The 26,828-nt window shown below is 40.3% G+C and overlaps 1 protein-coding gene across 2 annotated transcripts in view; it reads right to left on the minus strand.

Annotated features, from left to right (window-relative positions):
* LOC115655894 (serine/threonine-protein kinase TNNI3K) overlaps positions 1–26,828 on the minus strand; it is a 177,364-nt gene that overhangs the window by 141,040 nt on the left and 9,496 nt on the right. The window contains exons 3-5 of one of the 2 annotated variants that reach the window (XM_030571898.1): positions 24,703–24,788; positions 22,873–22,970; positions 20,064–20,174 (exon numbers count right to left, since the gene is read on the minus strand). In XM_030571898.1, coding sequence (XP_030427758.1) covers positions 20,064–20,174; positions 22,873–22,970; positions 24,703–24,788 — 295 coding nt within the window. Of the gene's footprint in view, positions 1–20,063; positions 20,175–22,872; positions 22,971–23,515; positions 23,670–24,702; positions 24,789–26,828 lie in introns of those variants that run through there. The other variant, XM_030571899.1, reaches the window with a different exon arrangement.

A 26,828-nucleotide genomic window follows, 5' to 3' on the forward strand; every position in this document is an offset into this window, starting at 1 on the left:
ACAGGACCAGTTCTTCCTGAGATGGGATGGAAGGACTTTATCCTACTGAGGTCAGCCATCATTGCCCTGTATTGCAACAGATCCATCCCTAATTTAAAAATGTCTGCAGTTTCTCACAATTGTTCTTAACTAATTGAAAATACTTAGTGCAATCAGTAATCTTCAGCAGCTTATTACCCGCTTTCTCCTCCAAAGCTTTAGTTTATTAAATAAGACTGACCTTCGTGGTGCCCCACTATTAACTTGCTTTCCACTCTGAAGAGTAATCATTCAGTACGACTCTATTTCTATTTCTTCTTGCTTAACCAGTTTTTAATTCACAACATGACTTTTCCCTTTACCCTCTTGTTATTTACCTTAATAGTCTTTTATAAAAACCTTTATCCAAAGCTTTTTGAAAATTCAAGTAAATTATGTCCACTTCAAACAGAGACTATTAATTAAGGTAACTTTGAAGGTTAGAGAGAGTCAACAAATGGAACATAAAATGGACTACATCAAGATTTTGTCTCTTAGAGAAGGGCAGGAGATAAGGATTCTTCTAACAAAATTCAATCAATGGATATTGACTTTCTAGTAGGTAAAATTAAAATGAGAAAGACAACTTCAACAATTAAGCCATATGCATCCGCATTAGCCTATGTATATCCCTGTGTTAACACATCTAAAGAATCTGCAATGCTTTTCAGAGCTTCTTTATTAATTAAGCCATTAAAACCTAAATAAGAGGAGCATCAAGCACTGCCTACTTCTTTCCAAATGAGCAGATATAGATATAATCAGTCATGTCCTGTAAAGATCCTTTGTACAAAACAGGCAAGTCTCTTAACTCTTTGCTGGTCTGTAAGAATTGTGCAATTAACGTTAAACAGAATGAAGCAGTAAATGCTTAAAGAAGCTTCCAAATGGTTGTGAAACACTAATTGACAGATGTAAGATACAATTAAAGGAGCTGTCTAACTAAGGAAGAAGTCTATTGAAATGTTTCAACATATTCTTTTTTGTTAGACTTGGGGACAGAAGACAAAATTGAGACAAGGTATCTGTATGTTCTCCTAGCCTTATTGGAATAGATAAGATAAATACAGTTGGGTCACAGATAAAATCAATAATGAAAGATACATAAGAACGACCGTACTGGGTCAGACCAAACTCTCCATCACCTAGTCTGCGACAGGCCTCCTTTAATCAAATCCATCTGGGGGACTGGACAATTTCTGCTAGAATGGCTGCTGTATCAAGTCTCATTAATTCAGGTCTCTCTCCTCCCACTCCTCAGGGTTCAGACGGGCTTGGCTACACTGGAGAGTTGCAGCGCTGGAGGTGGGTTTACAGCACTGCAACATACTCACCGTCCACACTTGCAAGGCACATACAGCGCTGCATCTCCCTGGCTGCAGCGCTGGCTGTACTCCTGCTCTGCCTGGGGTATAACGATTGTAGCGCTGGTGATGCAGCGCTGCTCCACCAGTGTGGCCAGCAAAAGCGCTGTAATTGGCTTCCAGAGGTATTCGGAGGTATCCCAGAATGCCTATTCAGCCACTCCCAACAGCACTGCAAATGCTGCAAGTGTGGTCACACTGCAGCGCTTTCCCTACACAGCTGTATGAAGACAGCTGTAACTCCCAGCGCTGTACAGCTGCAAGTGTAGCCATACCCAAAGGCAAATTCTGGAGAAGACCTAGGCCTGATTCACCGTTTCCCCTGCAATTTGTGTAGTCATATACATCTATGCAAAGTGGGTATAGTCTTACTATCCTGGTTTGGTAGCATTTTACATTGACTTTGCACCAGCATAAATGACTACAAAAAAGCTTCAGACAAGTTGCAGGGCTGTGAAGATTAGGGGCTTGGCTACACTCGAAACTTCAAAGCGCTGCCACGGAAGCGCTGCCACGGCAGCGCTTTGAAGTGTGAGTGTGGTCACAGTGCCAGCGCTGGGAGAGAGCTCTCCCAGCACTGCACGTACTCCATCTCCTCATGGGGATTAGCTTGCAGTGCTGGGAGCCATGCTTCCAGCGCTGCGGCACTGTTTACACTGGCGCTTTACAGCGCTGTATCTTGCAGCGCTCAGGGGGGTGTTTTTTTCACACCCCTGAACGAGAAAGTTGCAGCGCTGTAAAGCGCCAGTGCAGCCAGTGTCCCTGAATTCATGAGATTAGATTTTTCTAGCCAGCCAGACTGTAACAGAGATATAAAATAAAATTTCAGACTAGACCTCTCCATTCATGACATATGAAAGGGAGGAGGCATACTGGATGTAAGGTGGAGAAAACAGGAGATGCCTGAGACTGAGAGTCAGGAGACAAATAGAATTAGGAGGAAGGGAAAATATGTAACTGTAAAAGTTGGAAGGATTAATGTAGAATGGTGAGAAAGATGAAGGAAAATGAGGACTTTGAAATATTCAGATAAGTTTCAAATAAATATGCAAACTTTCCAAGGTTTCTCAAGTTGTTTGAGGTTCACCCACAACTAGTAATAAAACTCATTCAAGGGAAAACTAGAGATGAAAAATATTCCATTGTAAAATAGGATTTACATGTGAAAATCTACATTTTATTCTTTGAAAGCTATCTTTATAAGACAAACTCCGTGTTTATCAACAAGTCCTTGTTGCAAGAAAACAAATGCATTCACTCATTAGAGTGTCAACTGTACATTTGGCAAAATGAAATAACACTCTTCTATCCCAACTGGAATCTCAGCTAAGTTCACAAACCTCTCTGCATTGTAATCTGCAAATGCCAATTTTAATTTATAAAATGAAATAGGCCACAATACTAGTTTTCCAGTGTGGAAATATTGTATAACATATCAATGCATATTAAAAATGTATTATTAATTCAACAGTGACCTCTCTGGGCTTGAAACATTTAATGTTTTTAAAACACCAGGTTTAGGAATGGTTTTTTTAAACTCATCTGGGTATCTAATTTGGTTTCCAGTATCTCTTATTTTTCTCAAATTCTGTACACTTCTGAGGACTCCAGTCCTGGGACTGTGCTCTGAAAATGTCCACTAAAAGATAAAACAAACCAGCAAACTAGTTTTGCCAAAGTAAACAAATATGACAGAAAATACAGAGAAAATGAAATATTTATGTACCAAGCTGGCTCAGCTGAGTTGGAACATCTCATTTACAGCAGTGTCCTTCAATCTCCCAGTTTTATAGAGGTGATTACCATCGTTGTTTCAGGAGGTGTGGAGATTGAGCCAAGGTCACAAACTGGCCCTGCAGCAGAATTGAGAATCAAAGCTAGATTCTCCAGTTGCTCTTTGTCTGGCTCTGAAATATAATGAGTATCTTTTCTCAAGAAATGGAAAAGTCAAATAATATGTATAATAGGCTGGTGTGTATGTTTCTTTTATTTATTTAACTGAATAAATAATGTTTTTTTCTTATTTTATTGAAATGGAGGAAATGTCAAAAATATATTTTCCCTCTCTGACTTACATTTCACTGCACTTTTTAGTTTTTTTATAGTTCCAATTTCCATGAATATTAATGAAATTCTGTGCAAAGTAAGCTATTTAACCTAGCAGAAGAGATTCTCACTAGACTGACAATTTCAAAGTTCTATAAAAAAGGGAAAGAAAAAAGTAGAACTATAAATCTTCAGGTTCCAAATGAACAACAGAACCAAATGAGGTATATGGAGTACAACTCTCTGTAGGGGATGTTTCTGGCAAAGAGCTGATCATTACTAACAGAGAAAACAATGGGTCTTTTCTAAATTGCTCTCAAATAATGATTCCTCATCAAATTAGGGGCTTTATCCTTGCAAGGAGCTGAGTATCCTCAGTTTTTATTGACTTCAGTTGGAGTTGAGGGCACTCTGCACATTGCAGCAGGTGCTCTGCCACTCATAGGATCAGCCAAAAAGTTTTAAAAAAGCAACTTGAAAAAGTAAAATAAAGCAAGGTATTTTGTATTTTCTGCTCATCGTTCTTCATTTTAATGATCAGATCTGAAGCACATATTTACTTTATGTTCTTGTGCATCTTATACGTATTATTTACATTAGAGCATTTTTCTGTTGAGCAACAGAAAATACAGAATTATGCAAAATCACCACCCCCACAGGTTTAAACTTAATACTTCGATCCTTCAATAAACTCTGTCATGAGGAGTGTATTGTAGGATTGGTGCCTTATTTGTATAATTTTCTAAGGGAAAAAACATTGACAGAAGTAGACATGGGAAACAATAGAAATGGGGAGAGAAATGGAGGTTTGGAGGGCCAGAATTTCAAAATATGGACTCTAATCTGAAAAATTCTTTTCCGCTAGCACATACTGCAATTTACCTGCTTAAAAAAGCTAAGTTAGATCTCATCCTGATACAGATATATTGAAAAATCATGTATAATTGGATCAATGATTTTTTGTTTCATTTAATCAACTAATGATAATTAAGTAACAAAGAACTCAAAGTTGCATGTGAAAAATCTATTCTGGAAAGCTAAGAACCTGCAAACTGTAAATTAATCTGTCTCCTTATCCAGAAATCAAAATTTATTAGTGTAGCTGATTCTGTGTTAGTAAAAGGGAAATAATGAAAAAAGTTGCATTTGCAAGAAGAATGATTTTGAACTCAATACACAGTATTTTTCTGCAAGTAATATAAAGAAACCAATCAACATTATGTGCTTAAATTTATAGCCCAGCGTCAGTATTTGTTCATAAATATTTTATGTAACAACATCCACACGTTAAGTATTAAATTATTTGATTTGTGCAAATGTGGGATTTGTGAATGCAATATTTTTCTGCCCATATTGATAGGACAGACTGAAAATATGGCTTTCATGTTGTAAAATATTAAGGGAGAAACCCTGGCCACTTTAAAGTAATTGGACATTTTCCCATTGACTTTGATGGGGTCAGGATGTCACCCTATATGTGTCTCATTAATATTAGGGCCCCTTTACACCACTTTGGAAGTTTGCATAAATTACATTTATACTAGTTTTAAGCCATCTTTTACAATATCAGAGTGGTAGAAAGGGGTCTTAGACTCATAGACTCATAGACTCTAGGACTGGAAAGGACCTCGAGAGGTCATCGAGTCCAGTCCCCTGCCCTCATGGCAGGACCAAATACTGTCTAGACCATCCCTGATAGACATTTATCTAACCTACTCTTAAATATCTCCCGAGATGGAGATTCCACAACTTCCCTAGGCAATCTATTCCAGTGTTTAACTACCCTGACAGTTAGGAACTTTTTCCTAACATCCAACCTAAATCTCCCTTGCTGCAGTTTAAGCCCATTGCTTCTTGTTCTATCATTGGAGGCTAAGGTGAACAAGTTTTCTCCCTCCTCCTGATGACACCCTTTTAGATACCTGAAAACTGCTATCAGGTCCCCTCTCAGTCTTCTCTTTTCCAAACTAAACAAACCCAATTCCTTCAGCCTTCCTTCATAGGTCATGTTCTCAAGACCTTTAATCATTCTTGTTGCTCTTCTCTGGACCCTCTCCAATTTCTCCACATCTTTCTTGAAATGCGATGGCCAGAACTGGACACAATACTCCAGTTGAGGCCTAACCAGCGCAGAGTAAAGCGGAAGAATGACTTCTCGTGTCTTGTTTACAACACACCTGTTAATGCATCCCAGAATCACGTTTGCTTTTTTTGCAACAGTATCACACTGTTGACTCATATTAAGCTTGTGGTCCACTATAACACCTAGATCTCTTTCTGCCATACTCCTTCCTAGACAGTCTCTTCCCATTCTGTATGTGTGATACTGATTGTTCCTTCCTAAGTGGAGCACATTGCATTTATCTTTATTGAACTTCATCCTGTTTACCTCAGACCATTTCTCCAATTTGTCCAGATCATTTTGAATTTTGACCCTGTCCTCCAGAGCAGTTGCAATCCCTCCCAGTTTGGTATCATCCGCAAACTTAATAAGCGTACTTTCTATGCCAACATCTAAATCGTTGATGAAGATACAGAGCCGGTCCCAAAACAGACCCCTGCGGAACCTCACTTGTTATACCTTTCCAGTAGGATTGGGAGCCATTAATAACTACTCTCTGAGTACGGTTATCCAGCCAGTTATGCACCCACCTTATAGTAGCCCCATCTAAATTGTACTTTCCTAGTTTATCTATAAGAATATCATGCGAGACCGTATCAAATGCCTTACTAAAGTTTAGGTATATCACATCCACCGCTTCTCCTTTATCCACAAGGCTCGTTATCCTATCAAAGAATGCTATCAGATTAGTTTGACATGATTTGTTCTTTACAAATCCATGCTGGCTATTCCCTATCACCTTACCACCTTCCAAGTGTTTGCAGATGATTTCTTTAATTACCTGCTCCATTATCTTCCCTGGCACAGAAGTTAGACTAACTGGTCTGTAGTTTCCTGGGTTGTTTTTATTTCCCTTTTTATAGATGGGCACCATATTTGCCCCCTTCCAGTCTTCTGGAATCTCCCCCGTCTCCCATGATTTCCCAAAGATAATAGCTAGAGGCTCAGATACCTCCTCTATTAACTCCTTGAGTATTCTAGGATGCATTTCATTAGGCCCTGGTGACTTGGAGGCATCTAACTTTTCTAAGTGATTTTTTACTTGCTCTTTTTTTATTTTATCTTCTAAACCTACCCTCTTCCCGTAAGCATTCACTATATTGGACATTCCTTCAGACTTCTCAGTGAAGACCGAAATAAAGAAGTCATTAAGCATCTCTGCTATTTCCAAGTCTCCCGTTACTGTTTCCCCCTCCTCACTGAGCAGTGGGCCTACCGTGTCCTTGGTCTTCCTCTTGCTTCTAATATATTGATAAAAAGTCTTCTTGTTTCCCTTTATTCCCATAGTTGGTTTGAGCTCATTTTGTGCCTTTGCCTTTCTAATCTTGCCTCTGCATTCCTGTGTTATTTGCCTATATTCGTCCTTTGTAATCTGACCTAGTTTCCATTTTTTATATGACGTCTTTTTATTTTGTAGGTCACGCAAGATCTCGTGGTTAAGCCAAGGTGGTCTTTTGCCACATTTTCTATCTTTCCTAACCATCGGAATAGCTTGCTTTTGGGCCCTTAATAGCGTCCCTTTGAAAAACTGCCAGCTCTCCTCAGTTGTTTTTCCCCTCAGTCTTGATTTCCATGGGACCTTACCTATCAGCTCTCTGAGCTTACCAAAATCCGCCTTCCTGAAATCCATTGTCTCTATTTTGCTGTACTCCCTTCTACCCTTCCTTAGAATTGCAAACTCTATGATTTCATGATCACTTTCACCCAAGCTTCCTTCTACTTTCAATTTCTCAACGAGTTCCTCCCTATTTGTTAAAAATATAAATGTAGTATAAATGACAATCAGGCTTCCATTATTTATATTTAATATATAACTATTTCTTCACTAATGAGTGATTCTAACTTTTATGTTGCCTTTCTGTAACTTCTGAACTGCTCTCACTATATCTTTTAAAATACATTGACAAGTTGTTCTCTCTGCATGTCCTGTCTTGTCATTTTGTACAAGCAAAAAAACCCTTAAGAATTACAAGGTCGAATTGACTCAAACCAGCTCTTGTTTTTGTTTGACAAATGCAGTTTCCTTATATAGGTTCCATCATACTTACTATTTTCCTTGAGTTTGAACTGGCTGCTCAGCACTTGTTCACATGATGCTGATAATGAACGACTGCACTTGCTCCAAAATTAGGGCTACTTGGACTGGAATTTCCAAACATCAGCGCATTCAGTCCACATGCCAGAGAGATAATCAGCAGGTTGAAATACATTGAACTGAAGCAAAACCTTTGAAAGTGTGCAGGGAAACAATGACTCTTCTAGATTTATTTGGAAATTATCTGGAATGGCAAAGTACTTTTTATTCACAGCTGGAGACTATGAATCTTCCTCACTTCTGCCTAGAAGCATTTATAGAAATGGTCAAAAGCCACAAAATTCATGGCTGGATCTGATTTTCCCAGGTTTCCAGATCAGAGATGAGGAGCAGACAATTCAGCCAATTATAACAGAGGCCAGCCACAAGTTTAGATCCAAATAAGAGGGTACGTCTACACTACAGGATTATTCTGATTTTACATAAACCGTTTTTTAAAAACAGATTGTATAAAGTCGAGTGCATGTGACCACACAAAGCACAGTAATTCTGCAGGGTGTGTCCATGTATCGAGGCTAGCATCGATTTCTGGAGTGTTGCATTGTGGGTAGCTATCCCGTAGCTATCCCATAGTTCCCACAGTCTCCCCCGCCCATTGGAATTCTGGGTTGAGATCCAAATGCATGATGGTGCAAAAACAGTGTCGCGGGTGATTCTGGGTAAATGTCATCACTCATTCCTTCCTCCATGAAAGCAACGGCAGACAATCATTTAGCGCCCTTTTTCCCTGGATTGCCTTAGCAGACGCCATAGCATGGCAACCATGGAGCCTGTTTTGCCTTTTGTTACTGTCACCGTATGTGTACTGGATGCCGCTGACAGAGGTGGTACTGCAGTGCTACACAGCAGCATTCATTTGCCTTTGCAAGGTAGCAGAGACGGTTACCAGTTGTTCTGTACCGTTTCCTGTGCCATTGTAAATTGGCGATGAGATGACGGTTATCAGTTGTTCTGTACTGTCTGCTGCTGTCATGGGTGCTCCTGGCTGGCCTTCGCTAAGGTTGGCCGGGGGCGCAAAGATAAAAACGGGAATGGGTCATTCCTTCCTTTATATTTTATCTAAAAATAGAGTCAGTCCTGCCTAGAATATGGGGCAAGTGTACTAGAGAGCCAGTGTATCAGAGAACCAGAGAGCACAGCCGCTCCGTGTCAGATCCTGCAGAAATGATGAGCTGCATGCCATTCTAGGGGGTGCCCCTGCAACAACCCCACCCATTGCTTCCCTTCTCCCCCAACCCTCCTGGGCTACCGCGGCAGTGTCCCCCCATTTGTGTGATGAAGTAATAAAGAATGCAGGAATAAGAAACACTGAGTTTTTAGTGAGATAAAATGAGGGGGAGGCAGCCTCCAGCTGCTATGATAGTCCAGGCAGGACATTAAACAGTGCGGGGGGAGAGGAGCCCAGCATCCCACTGCTATGATAGTCCAGGCAGTACAGAATCTTTTCTTTAGACATGAAAGGAGGCAGCTGATGGAGCTCAGCCCCAGTTGCTATGATGAGGATGGTTACCAGCTGTTCCGTACCATCTGCCGGGAACGACCAGGAATCATTCCTATTTTTACCCAGGTGCCCCTGGCCGACCTCACCTGAGGCCAGCCAGGAGCACTCACGGGATGATGACGAGGACGGCTATCAGTTCTTTTGTACTGTACCATCTGCCACCGGGGAGGGAAGGGGAGAGGATGCTGCTGTTCAATGCTGCAGCACCGCGTCTACCAGCAGCATGCAGTAGACATACGGTGACAGTTTTCTTTCACTGGGGGGGAGAAGGGGAGGTAAATTGACGAGATATACCTTGAACCACCCCAGACAATGTGTTTGACCATACAGGCATTGGGAGCTCAGTCAAGAATGCAAATACTTTTCGGAGACTGCGGGGACTGTGGGATAGCTGGAGTCCTCAGTCCCCCCTCCTTCCCTCCATGAGCGTCCATTTGATTCTTTGGTTTTCCGTTATGCTTGTCACACAGCACTGTGCTGTGGACTCTGTATCATAGCCTGGAGATTTTTTTCAAATGCTTTGGCATTTCATCTTCTGTAATGGAGCTCAGATAGAACAGATTTATCTTCCCATACAGTGATCAGATCCAGTATCTCCCGTATGGTCCATGCTGGAGCTCTTTTTGGATTTGGGACTGAATCATCACCTGTGCTGATCAGAGCTCCACGCTGGGCAAAAAGGAAATGAAATTCAAAAGTTCGCGGGGCTTTTCCTGTCTACCTGGCCAGTGCATCTGAGTTCAGATTGCTTTCCAGAGCGTTCACAATGGTGCACTGTGGGATACCACCCGGAGGCCAATACCGTCGATTTGTGGCCACACTAACCCTAATCCGACATGGCAATACCGATTTCAGAGCTACTCTTCTCATCGAGGAGGAGTACAGAAACCGGTTTAAAGAGCCCTTTATATCGATATTAAGGGCCTCGTTGTGTGGATGGGTACAGGGTTAAATCGGTTTAACGCTGCTAAATTCAGTTAAAACACATAGTGTAGACCAGACCTGAGTGTTCATACCTTGGCTTGTTTTTCAGGCTCTTCTCTAGCTATCTGGTACATGACTAGAAGCCAGCGCACAAGATTTCAAGGCCTCCTTTACTTTACTTAACATTTCTTTTGACATGCCTATCAGTATGTCTTTTCCCACCTCCTATGTCTTTCAGAAAGTATAGTTAGACCTATTTTATATCAAATTGAGTAGTACACTGTCACATCAGAAAATCTTTTGCAATTGTCACACCAGTTTTTATATAGCTACAAAATTTTTATTAAAGGTGGATCAGAGATGAATTTGCCACTTCTTTCTTACTTATTGCACCCAAAAAATTGACAGGTTTTGATATTTACTTTGTAACAAAATAGGCAAAACACCACCTGAGCAATATAAGTTTCACTGGCATAAACAGCAGTGTGCACAATGCTATGTTAGCAGATGAGCTTCTCCCACCAACATAGCTACTGCTGCTCATTGGAGGTGGTTTAATTATGTTGATCGTAGAGGTCCTTCCCATCAGCATAGAGCAGCTACATGAGAGATCTTACAGTGGCACAGCTGCATCAGTACAGCTGTGCCTCTGTAAGCTTGCTAGGGTAGACACAGACTAGGAAACCTGAGTTTGGAAGAAATGTTCATTCTTTTTGCTGGTGGTGTCAGAGTTCATGTAAGTGTTAGAGGTGGTATGTATTTGTTTTCTAGGGAAACACTACACAGCTTCTTAGAACTTCTAAACAGATGACCAGATAATCAGAATAACCTTCTGAATTTTCAGTGAATATAATCTACCCACTTAGCCCACCAAGATAATAGCACTTTCATTAGTGCGCAAACGTGGGGTCATGTCCATCATGAGCAATTTTATTCAAAATTTCACTGTGGATATCTCCCTTAATGATGCCTCTTCTTGAGAAAATAAGAGTTCTGGGATGAGACATCTGCACAGATGTGTGGAAGATTTCTAGAGATTTCACAATGCTTATTAAACAGAAGGTTTTTTCCAACTTTGCCATAATTGTTTATTATTGGTCAGTGAATTTAGTGCAGATTAAAATATTGGAAAGAACCAGGCACAGTGCAGGTAAATGCTGTGCAAGATTCCACAGACAGTTCTATCTATGGATCTCAGTCCCTGCTCCCAGTCAATATGAGCACTGCCAAACTGTGACTAGTTTCCCAATATTGTCAAATAATGACTAAGGCATGACCATCAAAAACAGTTTAAATTGTTACCAAGGTCAGGATTTGAACTGACATTTCCAGAGGAAAAGACCAGTGCACAAACCCACTGAAACACCTATTAAAATAAACTTTAATCAAGATTCACTCTTGGGAAGAACAAATAACTACTGGCAACAGTTTTGGGGTTACTTGCTGGAGCCAGTAAAAATGTGCGTTTTCTGCCAGGAGGGCAGAACAATTTTATGTGACTACATTGTTTAGTGAATGTGCATGTGTACGTATGTATGTTTATAGGCTTTCAACGACATCCATTACTGCGGAGGTAGGGACTCTCCACTCACATTACTATCCCCATTTTAGATCATCAGAAGTGGCACTTTCTTCTGTTGTGGAATTGATATTTCACACACATGGTCCAACGATATTCTCCATTTGGGGCCTGATTCTCATTTACCCTAAAACTCCCTTCTTTGGTAGTGTAAAGTGGCCTTAAAGTAGATGTAAATGTAATTTCCCCTTCAAGTATAAGGGATCTCTCATATCAACAGAATCTTCCAAAAATGGACAAAAGATTTTAAGTGCAACATTATACACACACACACACACACACACCCCTGTATCTCTTCAACACAGCAAAAATTAGGTCTAGGTACTATAATTCTATACGGTAAACAACCGTTTTGAGTATAAAGTATACCTATAGCTATTATCTAAATAATAGATAATAATCCTTTTTTTCATCTCAGCTATGTACTGTATACACCTTTATTTAAAAACGTCTTGATATCATAATGGTTTGCAAACATATCCTTGCTGCAGCTGTTCGAGAACTTACAATAGCACAAGGCTCTGACTCAGTGAATGATTTTATGCCAGACTACTCCTTCAGTGAACACATTTCTTGTGTCGCAGAGAGGACTGTGATGAAGAGGATGAGGTAACTATAAAAATGAATCAGAGTCTGATGCACAAGGTAGGCCATTAATGTAAGAAACTCAAATGTAAGAGTCTACGGGCTACCCAGTAATAATCCCAAAATGATGGTGAACAATGCTCCTATGACTCACTAAAAGTCACTTTTTCTCATTGCAGTACACCTGAAACATGAACAACAAAGCAGGGTACCCTAAGATATTAGCTCATTTGTTGATTTAATTAAAATTAATAAGTTTTCCTACAGTAAGCTTTCATTCTTATCACTGGGTTGAATCAAATCACTCTCACTTCCCCCCAGCATCAACCACAAAGAGCGACTGCAGCACAAATACAATGGGTGAAATCCTACTAGAGTGACCAGACAGCAAGTGTGAAAAATCAGGACGGGAGCAATGGGTGCCTATATAAGAAAAAGACCTAAAAATCAGGACTGTCCCTATAAAATTGGGACATCTGGTCACCCTAAATCCTACCCACCTGAAATCAATGGCAAAATGCCCATTGATGTTCAAGGTCAATGCTGGAGTCACACATTGTCAAACTTAATTGACTAGGCCTGACAAGCCTACCCTACCAATAGGGGGGTGTGAAGCAGTCCTCCCGCTCCTGTGTCCATTCCTGACAGGTATCATTTTCTCTTTGTTCTTCTAACTAGGGAAAACTTTATTAATGTTAATCTAACGAATCAAAAAGAAAATAGCCCTTGAAAGGACAGAAGCAAAAAGAAACAGAAGAATGAACCATTGACACCACTACCTGTGAGCCGAGTTCATTGTATCTTCAGTGACTTGAAAGTAACTGAAGAGTGGATGGGGTCACACCCCAGTGGATGGAGTCACTGTCAGAATCCTCTCCAGAGAGGAGGGAGGAGCCAGTGACTCAAGGACATTGCTCTCTAGCATATTCCACTGCTCAATGTCAGGAGGCACCAATCACAGAAGTGGAAATATGCAGAGGCCACTCAACAAAACAACACTATGTACGTGCCAGATTGATCATGTGCGATTTTCCATAAATATTGAAATCCAGTAATTATCATCAAAAGCATTTGTTACTTTTGAGTTTCACTGTAGAGGAAAATTATTTTTGGTAATTTTTGAAGCATTGGGTCTCTTGTTCCAAAGTCATATACAGTGGTGGCTTTCAACCTTTCCAGACTACTGTATCCCTTTCAGGAGACTGATGTGTCTTGCATACCCCAAGTTTCACCTCACTTAAAAACTACTTCCTTACAAAATCAGACATAAAAATATAGTCACAGCACACTGTTACTGAAAAATTACTTACTTTCTCATTTTTACCATGTAATTATAAAATAAATCAATTGGAATGTAAATATTGTACTTCCATTTCAGTGTATAGTAAATAGAGCAGTATAAACAAATCATTGTATGAAATTTTAGTTTGTACTGACTTTGCTAGTGCTTTTCATGTAGCCTGTTGTAAAACTAGCCAAATATCTAGATGAGTTGATTTACTCCCTGGAAAATCTCTGCGTACTCTTAGTTGAGAATGACTGACAAATAGTGTTAAGTATGTCACCTATGCACCAATATAGCATAGTTTTCAACTGAAAACACCTTTTTTATTTTTAATATATAAAAATATTTGTAGCTACAGCTGATTATTATGCCTTCTGCATTTGAAAAACATAATTTTTTTAAATAGTATATTTTCAGACATAGGTGAAGTTCCACACTGGAAAGAGGATGTCCCTAAGAATTATTCATCTCTGTCCCCAGTAAATCCTATTCTGAGTGCCTAAGTGGAAATAAAATGGTGCATAGTTCCTCTGCACTGGGATGAATAACACCCATACATGCATACAAGTATACAGTACTGTGACATGCACCTATTTTAATATTTTAAAAATGCATAAAGATCAAACCTTAATTATTCCACAATCTCAATTAAAAGAGTCTTTGCTTCAGTCCTTAGCTCAGTACACTGTCAGGGGATAGATAAATCAACTTGCAGCAATCTTGGATTGGTATTTAGGTCCAGGGCCTGAACAGCTTAATACTCATCCAATTTTGTACAGATACTACATAGCTGGCATCTTCCCTACCATCATCAAAAAAAATGATGTACAGTACAGTATAAAGTTATTCACTAAACAATTCCCAAAGATCACCTTTACTATTGACTATGAAATAGATCCAGGACACCTCTTTTTGGATGTCAAAGCCTTAAAGACCAGTGACAAGGACAATGCTTCAGGTGAATATGAAGTTTGCCCACCCTATGTAAATAAAAATCATTTGGTTATGGGACTGTCTAGCAAAATATGACCCTGATCCTGCATCAAGATACAGCGTAGTCAATTTAGTTACACACAGAGAGAGGGAACCACACTAGCACATCTGAGTGCAACATTGGGGCCTATTTATGGTAGAAAAAGGGATTCTATAAAAGGTCTACCTGGCAATGTATCAGCTGTGAATAACACTTCTAGGATATAATGAGCTATTAAAATGACTCCAGTAAATAACCCAATCTAATGAGCGTCCAGCATAATGAGGAAGACAACATAATCAATAAGATAATATGATCAGACAGTCTTACTTTATATGCATGGACTTTTTGAAAAAGATAGACACTGTTTTATTAAGAATATATACTACAGATTGTACCTTAGATCAGGGATTGGCAACCTTTGGCATGCAGCTTGCCAGGGTAAGCCCCTTAGTGGGCTGCGCCAGTTAGTTTACCTGCCGCGTCCGCAGGTTCATCAGATCACGGCTCCCACTGGCCACGGTTCTCTGCTCCAGGCCAGGGAGCTGCGGGAAGCAGTGCGGGCCGAGGGATGTGCTGGCTGCTGCTTCCTGCCGCCCCCATTGGCCTAGAGTGGAAAACTGTGGCTCATGGGAGCTGCAATCAGCCAAACCTGCAGATGCGGCAGCCCGGCCCGCCAGGGGGCTTACCCTGGCGAGTTGCATGCCAAAGGTTGCCGATCCGTGCCTTAAATACTTGGGGCTCCATTAAAAAATACATACACATTTCCTTAATGCCATGCTCCCAGCAAGGCAAAATATCACTCCGTACATAGGATCATTACCAAGTAACACACAGTCCACACACAAAACACAATGCACATTTCAGAGAAGATGAAAGGATCATAAAATAAATAAGAATGTTGATAACTTGTCTATTATAATTCTTGCACAGAATGATTGGATATATATTTTTTACATTGTAAACAGCAACAACTTTTTTGAAACAGGAAATGCTAGGGAGCATTTCTAGTGAGTAAACAAGAGGACCCAGGAATATACTTGACTAATGAAGAGAATGACATGATGTCTCATAAGTTTAAGAACGTAATGCTAAAAAACAAACACCAAAACCACCAGCAAAACAGTCCCTGGAAAGCTAACCTTCAAAATAAAGTATTTAATGTCAGTCTGTTCTATTAGCATGCTTCTCCATCCACAGACTTAAACAGTTGCCTACAGATGCTGCAAATTGATTTGTCCCTTGATAACTGTTGGAGTTGCTGACCGAAACATTGAAGAATAACAGCTTTTTAATTGAGTTTTTGTGTGTGACTAACTGTACAGTGCTTTATCCTTTTTCTCACTTTGTCACATCTGCACAGATTTCAGAGGTAACACTAGGCTTTCGTGTGACTTATCTTTATGGCTTCTATCTCGAGCGCCCAATCAATCAATGCAAAAGTAACATTTGGAGTTATTCTCATTTTGGTGTCTTTTGTATTCACCGTTTCTAAATATTTAGAGGATACAAACATGAGGCAAGAATCAGCCAGAGTCTGCACTGGCTTCTCCTGGCCCAAACCTTGAGGAGGATCCCCAACGGCAGAAAGTCTGACCAGGTGGAGGGATGAAACAGCACACTGCACCCTCATCCTGCCCTGCCCACACCAAGATTTGCAGAGTGGGGGATGAGGCAGCCAGCACATCTTAAAATGTGAGTGATGCTGGTGACAGAGGAAAGTGGCTGGGATATGGTGATTTAGCTCCTCCACGAGGCATCTTTTGCCAGTAGGGCTCCTATGGAGTATGGTCAGATCATGAATCTGTACAGAGCTTAACAGAGCACAGAATTTCCACTCCCAGTGGAAATGTTGAGGAAGTGCAGATTACTCAGGCTGGCTTTGCAAAGTGCCTTTGAATCGCCCTGGGACAAGATTACTGTAGTTATTATTTAAGCGTTAAGCTCCCCTTGATTTCAAAGGGAGATAGGAGTCTAACTTTGGTTTGATAGTAAAGACATATTTAAGCTGACTATGCCTTCAGTGTAAACAGAGATGTTTCAAAGGTTTACAAGTGGAGAGAGGTCAAGATGGCAGCCACATGAAAGTGTAAGCACAGTTTTGTTGCTTCTGCAATTTCAAAGCCTGTGGGACTAGCAGTTCTGTTACACTCTCCAAGTGGCAGTACTGTCAATTCTGGTGATGTTGACACTTTTCTACTAGGAACTGACTTGAAGTCTGAGTTGCTTTCTAATAAAATTCTTTTAAAAATATCAGGTTTAGAAAGAAAGTCCATTACTTAAAGCAAATGTTTTCCCCAGGGCAGTCTCAGTGCCTGGTCCTCCCCATAAATTGTGAGTGGGTCCCAGCTAGATCAGAGAGGAACCCCATATGGAAGAAGGTTGAGAAATATCAGCCTAATATAATATGAGCCAAAGTTTCAACATGGCTTCTTAACTGTATCACACAGTTGTTTGCAGAAGCCTCCAGTTACACAGATAATTCCTATACTGACACCAACAAGTGGATATTTTTGAATGCAAATGAGGTGACTGTGACTGCACAACTGATTACACAACTGCAAATATAGTCGTCAATGTGCTCTATATTACCTTCTTTGTAACTTCTTGTTGTTATCCTGTATTTCTTGCCCACCAGCCCTATTTCAGGAAATCTGAAGTGTCTGTTTCCGTAAGTTAGCCTAGTTTTGTTGTTTTGTAAAAGTCAGTAATTTCTACTTAATCAGCAGAATTGAGAACACAAATAGTTGTGCATTTATGATTATGTTTGCAATTGTGAATCCTTCATTACGAAAGTTATTCTGCATAATATTAAACGCTTGAAGAAATATATTTAAAAAAAAATAAATGAGATTGAGTTAATTGTTGCCAGGGCAATGCAAAGGAGATGATATGAGAAGTGATTGAAATGAGGCTGGAAAGTGATAGGTTAACAGGTTCATGACTAAAAGCATGTTTAGATAAGGAGGGGCTGGACTGCAGCCTCCAGTGGAACTCCTCTCCCCACCCCCCACCACCTCAGTAGCAGATTCTGCAGGAAGAAATCCTTTCAAGGGTCCCCTCACTGAATTCCTCCAGATCATTCTGTCATGGAGGGAGAACCATAGGGCTCACACCCAAGCTTGGCGGAACCCTAGGAGTCCATAGAAAGCAACGGCTGACGCTGGACCTCAACAGCTGCATGGCTCGGTTGCATTCACATACTAGGGGCTTCCCCTGACTGCAGCTGCTCCTGGGATCCCCAGACAGAACTCACAGAGAAGATAATACAACTCTAAGAAAAGAATATCTGAGTAGGCCAAATCTCTGCCCCCTCCCTGAGTGCAGAACATGCACTCAGCTTGTGGAGCATAATCTACAGGATCTGGAGAAGTGGATGAAACAGTGCCACAGAACCCTCACTTCCACACTGGAAAGGAGCTTCCCTTCCATACAGAGTTCTGTGGAGGAAGCAATGATCCCACTAAGAGTATTCATATGCATTCACGTCACCACACATCTTTTGTTAAATTACACTGGTCTACAATTTTTGAGAAGTCGTCTGCTTCAGAGATAAAATGTGATATTTATTATGTATTTTGATGTGCTGAATTCAAATATGACAATTAAAACAACTGATTGGCTACTGTTTCTAAGCTATTTAAGTTTTTACATTTTATGTCTATGTATATTGTGTAGATAGTAGAGGTTTAATCATAAATTGTAAACCTAGGTCTTTTCATGTATTTATGGTTGCTTTACATGATAATATTTCACCTGTCCTGTTTATGTAACACTTTAAAAATCAGCAAAAGGGTTATATAAATAAAATTTATTATGAAACAAAAGGCAAAAAACTATTACGTACATAGTTTAGTCCTATTCAGTGCCTACTTGGCGCTTCTTGGCTTGTCTCTTGTATTCATTAAATGGAGCATCTCTTGTCACTGTCCAGCAATAGTCTGCAAACATTGATGGGCTCCATTTGCCCTGATAGCCTGCCAGGAGATTCCATTGCTGTAGTCTGGAGCCCAACAGCTCTGCCTTACTCTTGGGTAGTTCCAAATCCCTGACAAGGTCATTCAGTTCACCTTGTGTTATGAGGTGTGGTTCAGAGGAGGAGGATGGGAGAAAATGTGGGTCCTGTGACATTGATGGTTCAGGACCAGAAGTTTCATCCTCTTCCTCTTCCTCGTCTGACTCAAGTGAGAATGATTCTGGTGCATCAGAAACCAGCAGTCCTTCTCCGTGGGGTACTGGGCGTATAGCTGATGGAATGTTTGGATAATGCACAGTCCACTTTTTCTTCTTTGACATACCTTTCCCAACTGGAGGCACTATGCAGAAGTAACAATTGCTGGTATGATCTGTTGGCTCTCTCCAAATCATTGGCACCGCAAAAGGCATAGATTTCCTTTTCCTGTTCAACCACTGGCCAAGATTTGTTGCACAAGTGTTGCAGCATATGTGTGGGGCCCACCTCTTGTCCTGATCTCCAATTTTGCAGCCAAAATAAAGGTGATAGGCTTTCTTAACCATAGTACTTATACTGCGCTTTTGTGATGCAAAAGTCACTTCACCACAAACATAGCAGAAGTTATCTGCACTGTTCACACAAGTACCAGGCATCTCTGCTCACTTTGGCTAAACAGAAATGTGTCCCTTTGCAAAATCAAACACTGACAAATAAGAGAGCACGACATTGTATGATTTCTAGAGCTGATATAGAGCAATTTGTTCAGCAGAGTGACGTAAGCTTCCTTATGATTGCATCATTCATGACTTCTAGGAATAACATGATGCAAAATCAAACACTGACAAATAAGAGAGCACGACACTGTATGATTTCTAGAGCTGATATAGAGCAATTTGTTCAGCAGAGTGACGTAAGCTTCCTTATGATTGCATCATTCATGACTTCTAGGAATAACATGATGCAATTCATATCATGTATGACGCAATAGCTTCAGATTGCATCATTCATTGTTTTTCCTCAAAAGCAAGTACTGTCCAAACCCAGTCATAGATTTCTTCATAGATCCAGTCAAAGATGTATTTTAGTCATTTCTGGTTTAAATTGAGATCTCTTCCCTTTATAACTCACTTATCCTCACCCATTCCCAAGTCAAGGGTCGTATATACTGACCCAATAGCATATCTTGAAAACTAGAGCCAATCAACAATTTTAAGCATCATTTTCGTTCTCAGTGACCCAGAATTAGTAAAGTTGGACTACATTTATTTCAGAAGCATTTTGGCTGTAGAGCAGTGTTATTTGATATTAATAAAGGAAAAGCACTGGTTTCCAAAAAGACTTTAAAGACATTTTATACAAAGAGCAGGAGATGTATGAATATGTCTGGTACATTTACTCATGTGTATTCTATGTACACAGAAACCAAGAGACACTTTTTTAATCCTAATAGCCTCTCCAAGGGGTTATGAAGTGCCAGTAAATGAAGCTTGGATATACTGAGTTATCGACGTGCTGTTTTGTCTGTGTTTTAAGCAGTAACACGCTAAAAGATAAATGAGCTGATTAATCATGCCATTCACTCTCACCATTTCCTGTGTAGAAGAGGAAAAAAGTACCTCATGATGACCAGCTATTGTAGCAATATGAAGCGCCGTAAGAGCTCCGTATCCAACTTGCTGAATGTCAGCTCCACCATGCAGCAGGGCTGTCACAAGTTCTGCACTGTCCTACAATGCACACATTTCAAATGTTTTTGTTAGGCTGATAGACATCTCTAAAGCTGTGTCTCTCCCTGATTTTATGAGCTATTTAAATATCACTTAGCCTCAGAACCATTTTTAAATGCTCGAATGGACTATTTTAAATATCAGAACCGTTAGAGTGTCAAACCCAGAAGAAGGGCACATTAGGACTTCTCCGGATCTACAATGGAAATTCCACAAATACACAGGATGGTGTGCTGAATATCAGATTTATGATTTTGGTATTTTGGATGAGTCTCCTTGTTGACAACATAATGGGCTAAAGCACTGCTGATATTCCTGAGAGATATAACAATGGCAATGCAAATCATAGTAATAATAACAATTTATTGAGACTCTAAGATCAGTTCACCAACTGTGTGTTAAGAGGGACAACATCCAGTTGAGGTGGATACTATTGAACTCATTTACAAAGGGATAAACTTATGCACAGAGAAATGAAGTAGCTTGCCTGGGGTCATTCAGTGAATCAATGGCAGAACCATGAACAGAAGCCAGGACATCTTGGAAATAAAACATCTTCAAATGGCTATTCAGCATCCAATAGCAGCACACACAACATTGCCTGTCATTCTGACTAGTACTGTCCCATTGTTTCCTTGTACTTCACTGTCTGTCTGTATCCATCCATTGTCTCATATCTTAGACTTAGATTGTACTCTCTTTGGGACAGGGACCAGCTCTTTGTTGTTGCTGTTCTGTGTTGATCTGCTTAGCATAATGGGGTCCTGTCTATACCTAGGGCTCCTAAATGCTACAGTAAAAAATCATAAATAAGAAGATCACAACAGCAAGAGACGCTCAAGCTTGTGCCGCCATCACAGCTCCTTCTCCCTGTATTGTATACAAAAATGAGCATAGACCATGAATGAATCAGCATTACAGAACATACAGTGGAGATGTGACTGCTGACCCAAGCCATCTTGTTGGTGTTTAAAATATGTGTATTCAACTTATTGGAGCAATTATCAACTTCCATGTTTTCCCTAACACCACCCTCCTTACCAAATTTTAATTCAAAAAAGAAAAGCAAACTTTTTAGGCCCAAGACTATGAAAGAAGGTTCTGTATAACTGAATGTGATATTTTGCCCTGAATTTAGTGAGGCAAAAACCCCTGAAAATAAAATGGCCTAAACTAGGAATTCCTTGGAGAATTCCTTTCCCAAGTGATGACTTGGTCCAGCCTACTAAACTCTGCCGTGATCTCATCAAATCTCACAAGATAATCTGGCCACAGTCCAGATACAGGTAGCGCCATTAAAAAGTCATCCTTTACCAGCACTTACCACACCATTGTATCTGGCATCTCTATATTTCCCTATGCATTCCATATACAATAGAAGTTATGGTATGTTAACTGTTGGTAAATCCTGCAGCCTTAACATTTCAAATGTCCTGCAAAAGAAATTTCAGATTGTACATTTGATTCCGAAATTCACAGTTTGCAATGGTTTGCTTAGCTTCATGGAATCCAGTCAGAGCACAGAAAAAGCATTGTGTGACTTGGGTGACTAACTAAGATCCTGATTCAAAAAATCACTTAAGCATATGCTTAACTTTAAGTATAATCCTAAATTTCATTGGCTTCACTGTATGCATTGAAAAATGTGAGCAGACAATGCAGCATTTACTAAAGAAACTCGGAAATTAGTCCCATCTAACAAATGCTTGAGAATAAGGCAACAAAATTCCTATAAGGCACTTAGCTAATTGTTCATCACTGCACGAGTGCAAGTTTTCTTTATGACTGCTATAGAGCATCATCCTACATTCTGAAGCATAAGACTTGATTACCCTTATTATTTTGGTTGGCACATGTCAATGTAATTGTTATCAGTGGTCATAAAATTAAACTAGTATAAAAATTACAGAAATAAACAAAGAAATAGCAAGTTATCATAGTCAGGGCTGTCCCTGGGGCGATGTGGGGCCCGGGGTGGAAGTGACGAATCCGTCACTTCCAGGATCAACTGCGCCTGGTGCTGGCCAATCGCACCGGCCTGCAGGGTCCCCCAAAGCACAGGGCCTGAAGCAGTTGGTCCGATTTGCCATACCCATAAGATAGCTCTGATCACATTACAATAATTAGGAAAGAAAAGACCGTCTTGTGATGAGCTAATAGAAAGTTAAGCCAGAACTTTCAGTTCCAGCTCTGTCAATAGATTTACTGTATAACTTTGGGCAAGTCACTTACTCTCTCTGTGCATTAAGTTTCTCTGTCTGTAAAATGCGGATAATAACAGTGCTTCTGGGCATGTGTGGTCTTTATATTTCTGCTTCATTAATCGCCAATCACAATGTCAGTTCTTAACAACAGATAAAATAAAAAGTAAAATAAAATAAACAACTATTACTGCTGACTGGGAAACTTTAGCTGAAACAAAATTGTGACAAAAAACAAGGCAGAGAAGCAGCAAAGTTTTTGTGAAAATGTTTTTCTTTCTGTAACCGTAATCATAACAATACTTCTCTAACTCACAGACATGTTGTGAGGTTTAATTAAATAGCATTCGTGAAAGATGCTAAGTCCATAGTATGTGTGCAAGCATTTATACGTAATTTTCCTATATATTGTATGCAAGGCATAAAGATTTTCATTGGGATTAGTAATTTAGAGAGAGCAGACTACCAAACATACCGACTTTTCATTTCTAATTTACCTTGTAAGCTGCCAAATGCAGAGCTGTAAATCCATTTCTTGTTAACCTGGATGGACGCAACCCTTTTAGCATAAGAGTTCTAATATGGGATTTGTTACCTTTATAATAAAAATTGGAAAGAGAAGTCATTTACAGGAAAGAACATGCAAATGAAGGCAATCAGCTAAGAGCTTCCACACTTAGTGTGTGGCTACAGACTTGTCAGTTTCTTATTATTAAGCTCAGATCAGATCTCAACACTTTTATTCACATTTGCAGTACTCAAAATGCAAGCAATAGTCCTTGTAACAGACAGTGTTACTCGGATTTAGAATTAAATGGTAGAGACTGTGGTGGCCTTTGCATGGGTGTACAATGAGAAGGGAACGGATTGCTCTCTGTCCTAGCATCCCCTGACTTTCTAGTGACTCCAAAGTGGACAGGGGAATGATGACACCTTCTACACGTGGCAGGCACCATCTAGCCATTAACAGGAACACTTGTGGCACTGGGCATCTATTTGCTTGCTAATCTCATTCACATCTTTGAGGGAGGACTTTTTAGAGATATTTGAGGTGCTATAGAGCACAAACTCCTCTTTCAGCATGAGACTCCCTCCCTTCCTCCCTCCCTGCCTTACAAGTTGGGTTTCCTGGACACCTACCTTGTCAATTGATCCTTCCAAAAGTGATGCTCCACCTGGTGCCTTTACAGTTTATTGTTACTGGGATAGTAGTTTATAGGAATACTAGTGAACCATAACATGAAGACACTCATCTCCTGCCACCTTTGTCTTATTCACTTTAGTGCTGTGATCCATATTATGGCTGCCTCCTGCACAGCTATGCTAGAAGAAGGGTGGCCACAATTTAGCTCACATTGTGACTACACAATAACCCATTTCTTAATGAACTCTCAACATGTAGCAGGGCACCACCCCCTCATGGTACCAGTCGGCGTCAGGCACAATTTAGCCATTAATGGGAACAGACTGCTCTAAAACTGCCTAAAACAACCCTGGTGTTCTCTCAGGTCTTGCAGGAACTAGAAGCTAATGGAAAGCTCCCACTGATTTCAACGGTGCATAATCAAGGTCTCACTAATTATACATCTGGGCCCAGATTCAGCAAACCATTTAAATGTATGTTTAAGTGCCCTGTGGCACTGAAGCCTTAGGGTACAATTCTCTTTGATTCTGAATGCTGACCTCTGTCGCATATTGTGGAACAAGTGCAAAATGCATGAGCACAGTGTGGACAAGAGATCTGCAGTATGGAGTGCCCAGATGATCTCTCACATGACTTTTCTTGTTCTCCTGGTTTGCTGTCTGCAAGAATCCCATCAGAGAACATTCTGGGCTAGAAAATCTGATTTTTATTTTATCATCATCATTATTATTATTTTAATTCGCCATGTTGTAAAACATTTTCACAATATTAAAAAAAGGAAATGTTATTTCTGTGGGCAAAGAATATCAAAAATTCAACCTTCATACCAGTCTACAATGTGTATATTTCATATAGAATTATACTATCCCTTGATTACAAAATAAATATAACAACTAATTTAAAGTTAGTTGCACATCTGTACTTAAATATGCATCAGAGTTTATCGGCATTTTTGCTCCATTGAAGAATGGTTTAGAAAGGAGCTCAAAGTTTACTTGGAGCCACTCCACCTTGTCACGACAGTTTAGAGTATTGTAACTAATGCTTACCTGAGCATCAGCAAGGACAATGCAAAGAAGGCAAATAGTTTAAAAATATAAATGTTCCTGTGGGTTATTAAACAGACCAAATCACTAACCATGTAAATAACATGCTTAAAGAGTATGAAAGTTCAAACACTTACCACCGCAAATACAACATAAATGAAGAAGAGATAGCCCATTTTCTGTGCGGTAATTTAAATTGACTTTGCTGAAGGCTTCATCAGAGCTGAAAAAAAGAGATTTTACAGATGATCAGTTTTCAACTTTTAGCATATTTTCTTTTATTTGAAAAATTTGAAAAGAGAAATCTCACTATAGTTTCTCTCATTTACAACACTGTAAATCCAAAGGTACTTCACTGATGTCAATGGATTAATCTACGTTTCTACTGTTGCAAGTGAAATCAGAATCCAACCCTTACTTTTTCCTGAGCTATATTTCTATTTTGATATTATTTCTATACATACATACACAAACAGTTACATTATAAGAACAAAGGGAGAAGAAAACTTCTTTTAAGAAAAAAAAAACTGCTATAAGTAGAAAGATTCCTTCTTCCCCCTCCACTCCATCTTTCAGCTACAGCAGCACAGGAGCCAGAAAACAGAGCTGTAAACAGGGGAGTTTGAGTGGGAGTTTGGGGGGAAGACCAAGAGGCAGGCAGCGGAACAGACAGTCTAGTGAAGGGAGTGTGTGGTGTTCTAGCAGTGTTTTGGTGCTCGTTGGGGTGGGTTTTTTTTTTGTTTGTTTGTTTGTTTGTTTTTGCTGTGCGTGGTGGTGTTGTGGTTTGCTTTGTTTCCCAGATTTACAAGATATAGGTGGGAAGCCTATGACAGATACAGAGGCAGCAGTGACAGTGACCCAAGCAGTGGAAGAGACAATGAAGATGACTGGATGTGGAAGCAGCGGCATGTACATGATCCTGGAGGGGGTACCTGAAAAAAGTTTCATCTGCATTAAATGCCACCTGATAGAGCTGCTGGAGGAAAAGATCCAAGGACTGGAGATGCAGGTGGAAACTCTGGTTGAGTTTAGAAGGGGGTTCAAGCAGATGATGAAGGAAAGACATGAGGAGTCTGAAGGGAAAAGCTCAGACTTGCAGATGGAAGCAGAACCAAAGAACTCTCAGGGAAGACTGCTGGGTGAGGAAAGTGGACAGTGGAAGCATGTGACTAAGAGAACCAGGCAGAGCAAAAGACGGACTAGTGAAGGAGAAATAGGGTCAGGAACAGGTTTGTGGAGTTGGAAAATGAAGAAGAGGCACAGCAGGTGGACACTGAAGGTGAGAAGGCAAGGAAGAAGAGAAGAGCAGCTAGTCCTATAGGAAGAGGGGAAGAGTCAATGGAGATAACAACACCAAATATGATCCCGAGGAGGATACAGGATGGGTTGCGGAGAATTGCAAGGGTGAATAGGAATCAAGAGGATTTGCAGCCAGAGGAACCAGAAGATAAACCGGAGAATCGCACCATCACCAGGAAAAGGCAGGTCTACGTGACTGGGGACTCCTTACTGAGAATAACAGACAGGCCTGTAACCAGAGCTGATCCAGAGAACAGAAGGGTGTGCTGTCTGACAGGTGCTAAGATACGAGATGTGGACCTGAAGCTGAAGAGGATCCTAATGGGAGCAGGAAAGAAGCCTTCACGTGGGAATGAATGATATGGCTAGATTCTCACTGAAACACATCAAGGGAGACTATGCCAGGCTGGGGAAGATGCTTAAGGAAATTGAGGCTCAGGTGATCTTCAGTGGGATTCTACCTGTTCCTAGAGAAGGCCAACACAGGTGTGACAAGATTATGATGATCAACAGATGGCACAGGTAGTGGTGCTATAAGGAGGACTTTGGGATGTACGGCCACTGAGAGGCATTCATGGACAGAGGACTGTTCTCTCGGGATGGACTTCACCAGAGTAGGGAGTGAAATAGAGTTCTAGGATGGAGGCTGGCACAAATGATTAAGAAAGCTTTAAACTAGGAATTGGGGGGACATGGTTGGGAGATGTCCAGGTAATCGCCACGATGGATTTTAACATTGAGAGGGAAGAACACGAAGTAAGAAAGGATACTGCCATGGATAGGAGAATGGACATAAGGAGGAAGGGTAGTGTAGATACCATTCTAATAGGTGATACTGGGGGCAGAATGTCTGGGCCTAATAGGGCAAAGAATGTGAGCGAAGCCAAATGCGAGGACCCTAGGTAATAAAATGGAGGAACTAGAGTTACTGGTGCAGGAAGTGAAACTGGATATTATAGGGATA

The sequence above is a fragment of the Gopherus evgoodei genome, chromosome 8, assembly GCF_007399415.2.
Source record: "Gopherus evgoodei ecotype Sinaloan lineage chromosome 8, rGopEvg1_v1.p, whole genome shotgun sequence".
NCBI classification, from domain to species: Eukaryota; Metazoa; Chordata; order Testudines; family Testudinidae; genus Gopherus; species Gopherus evgoodei.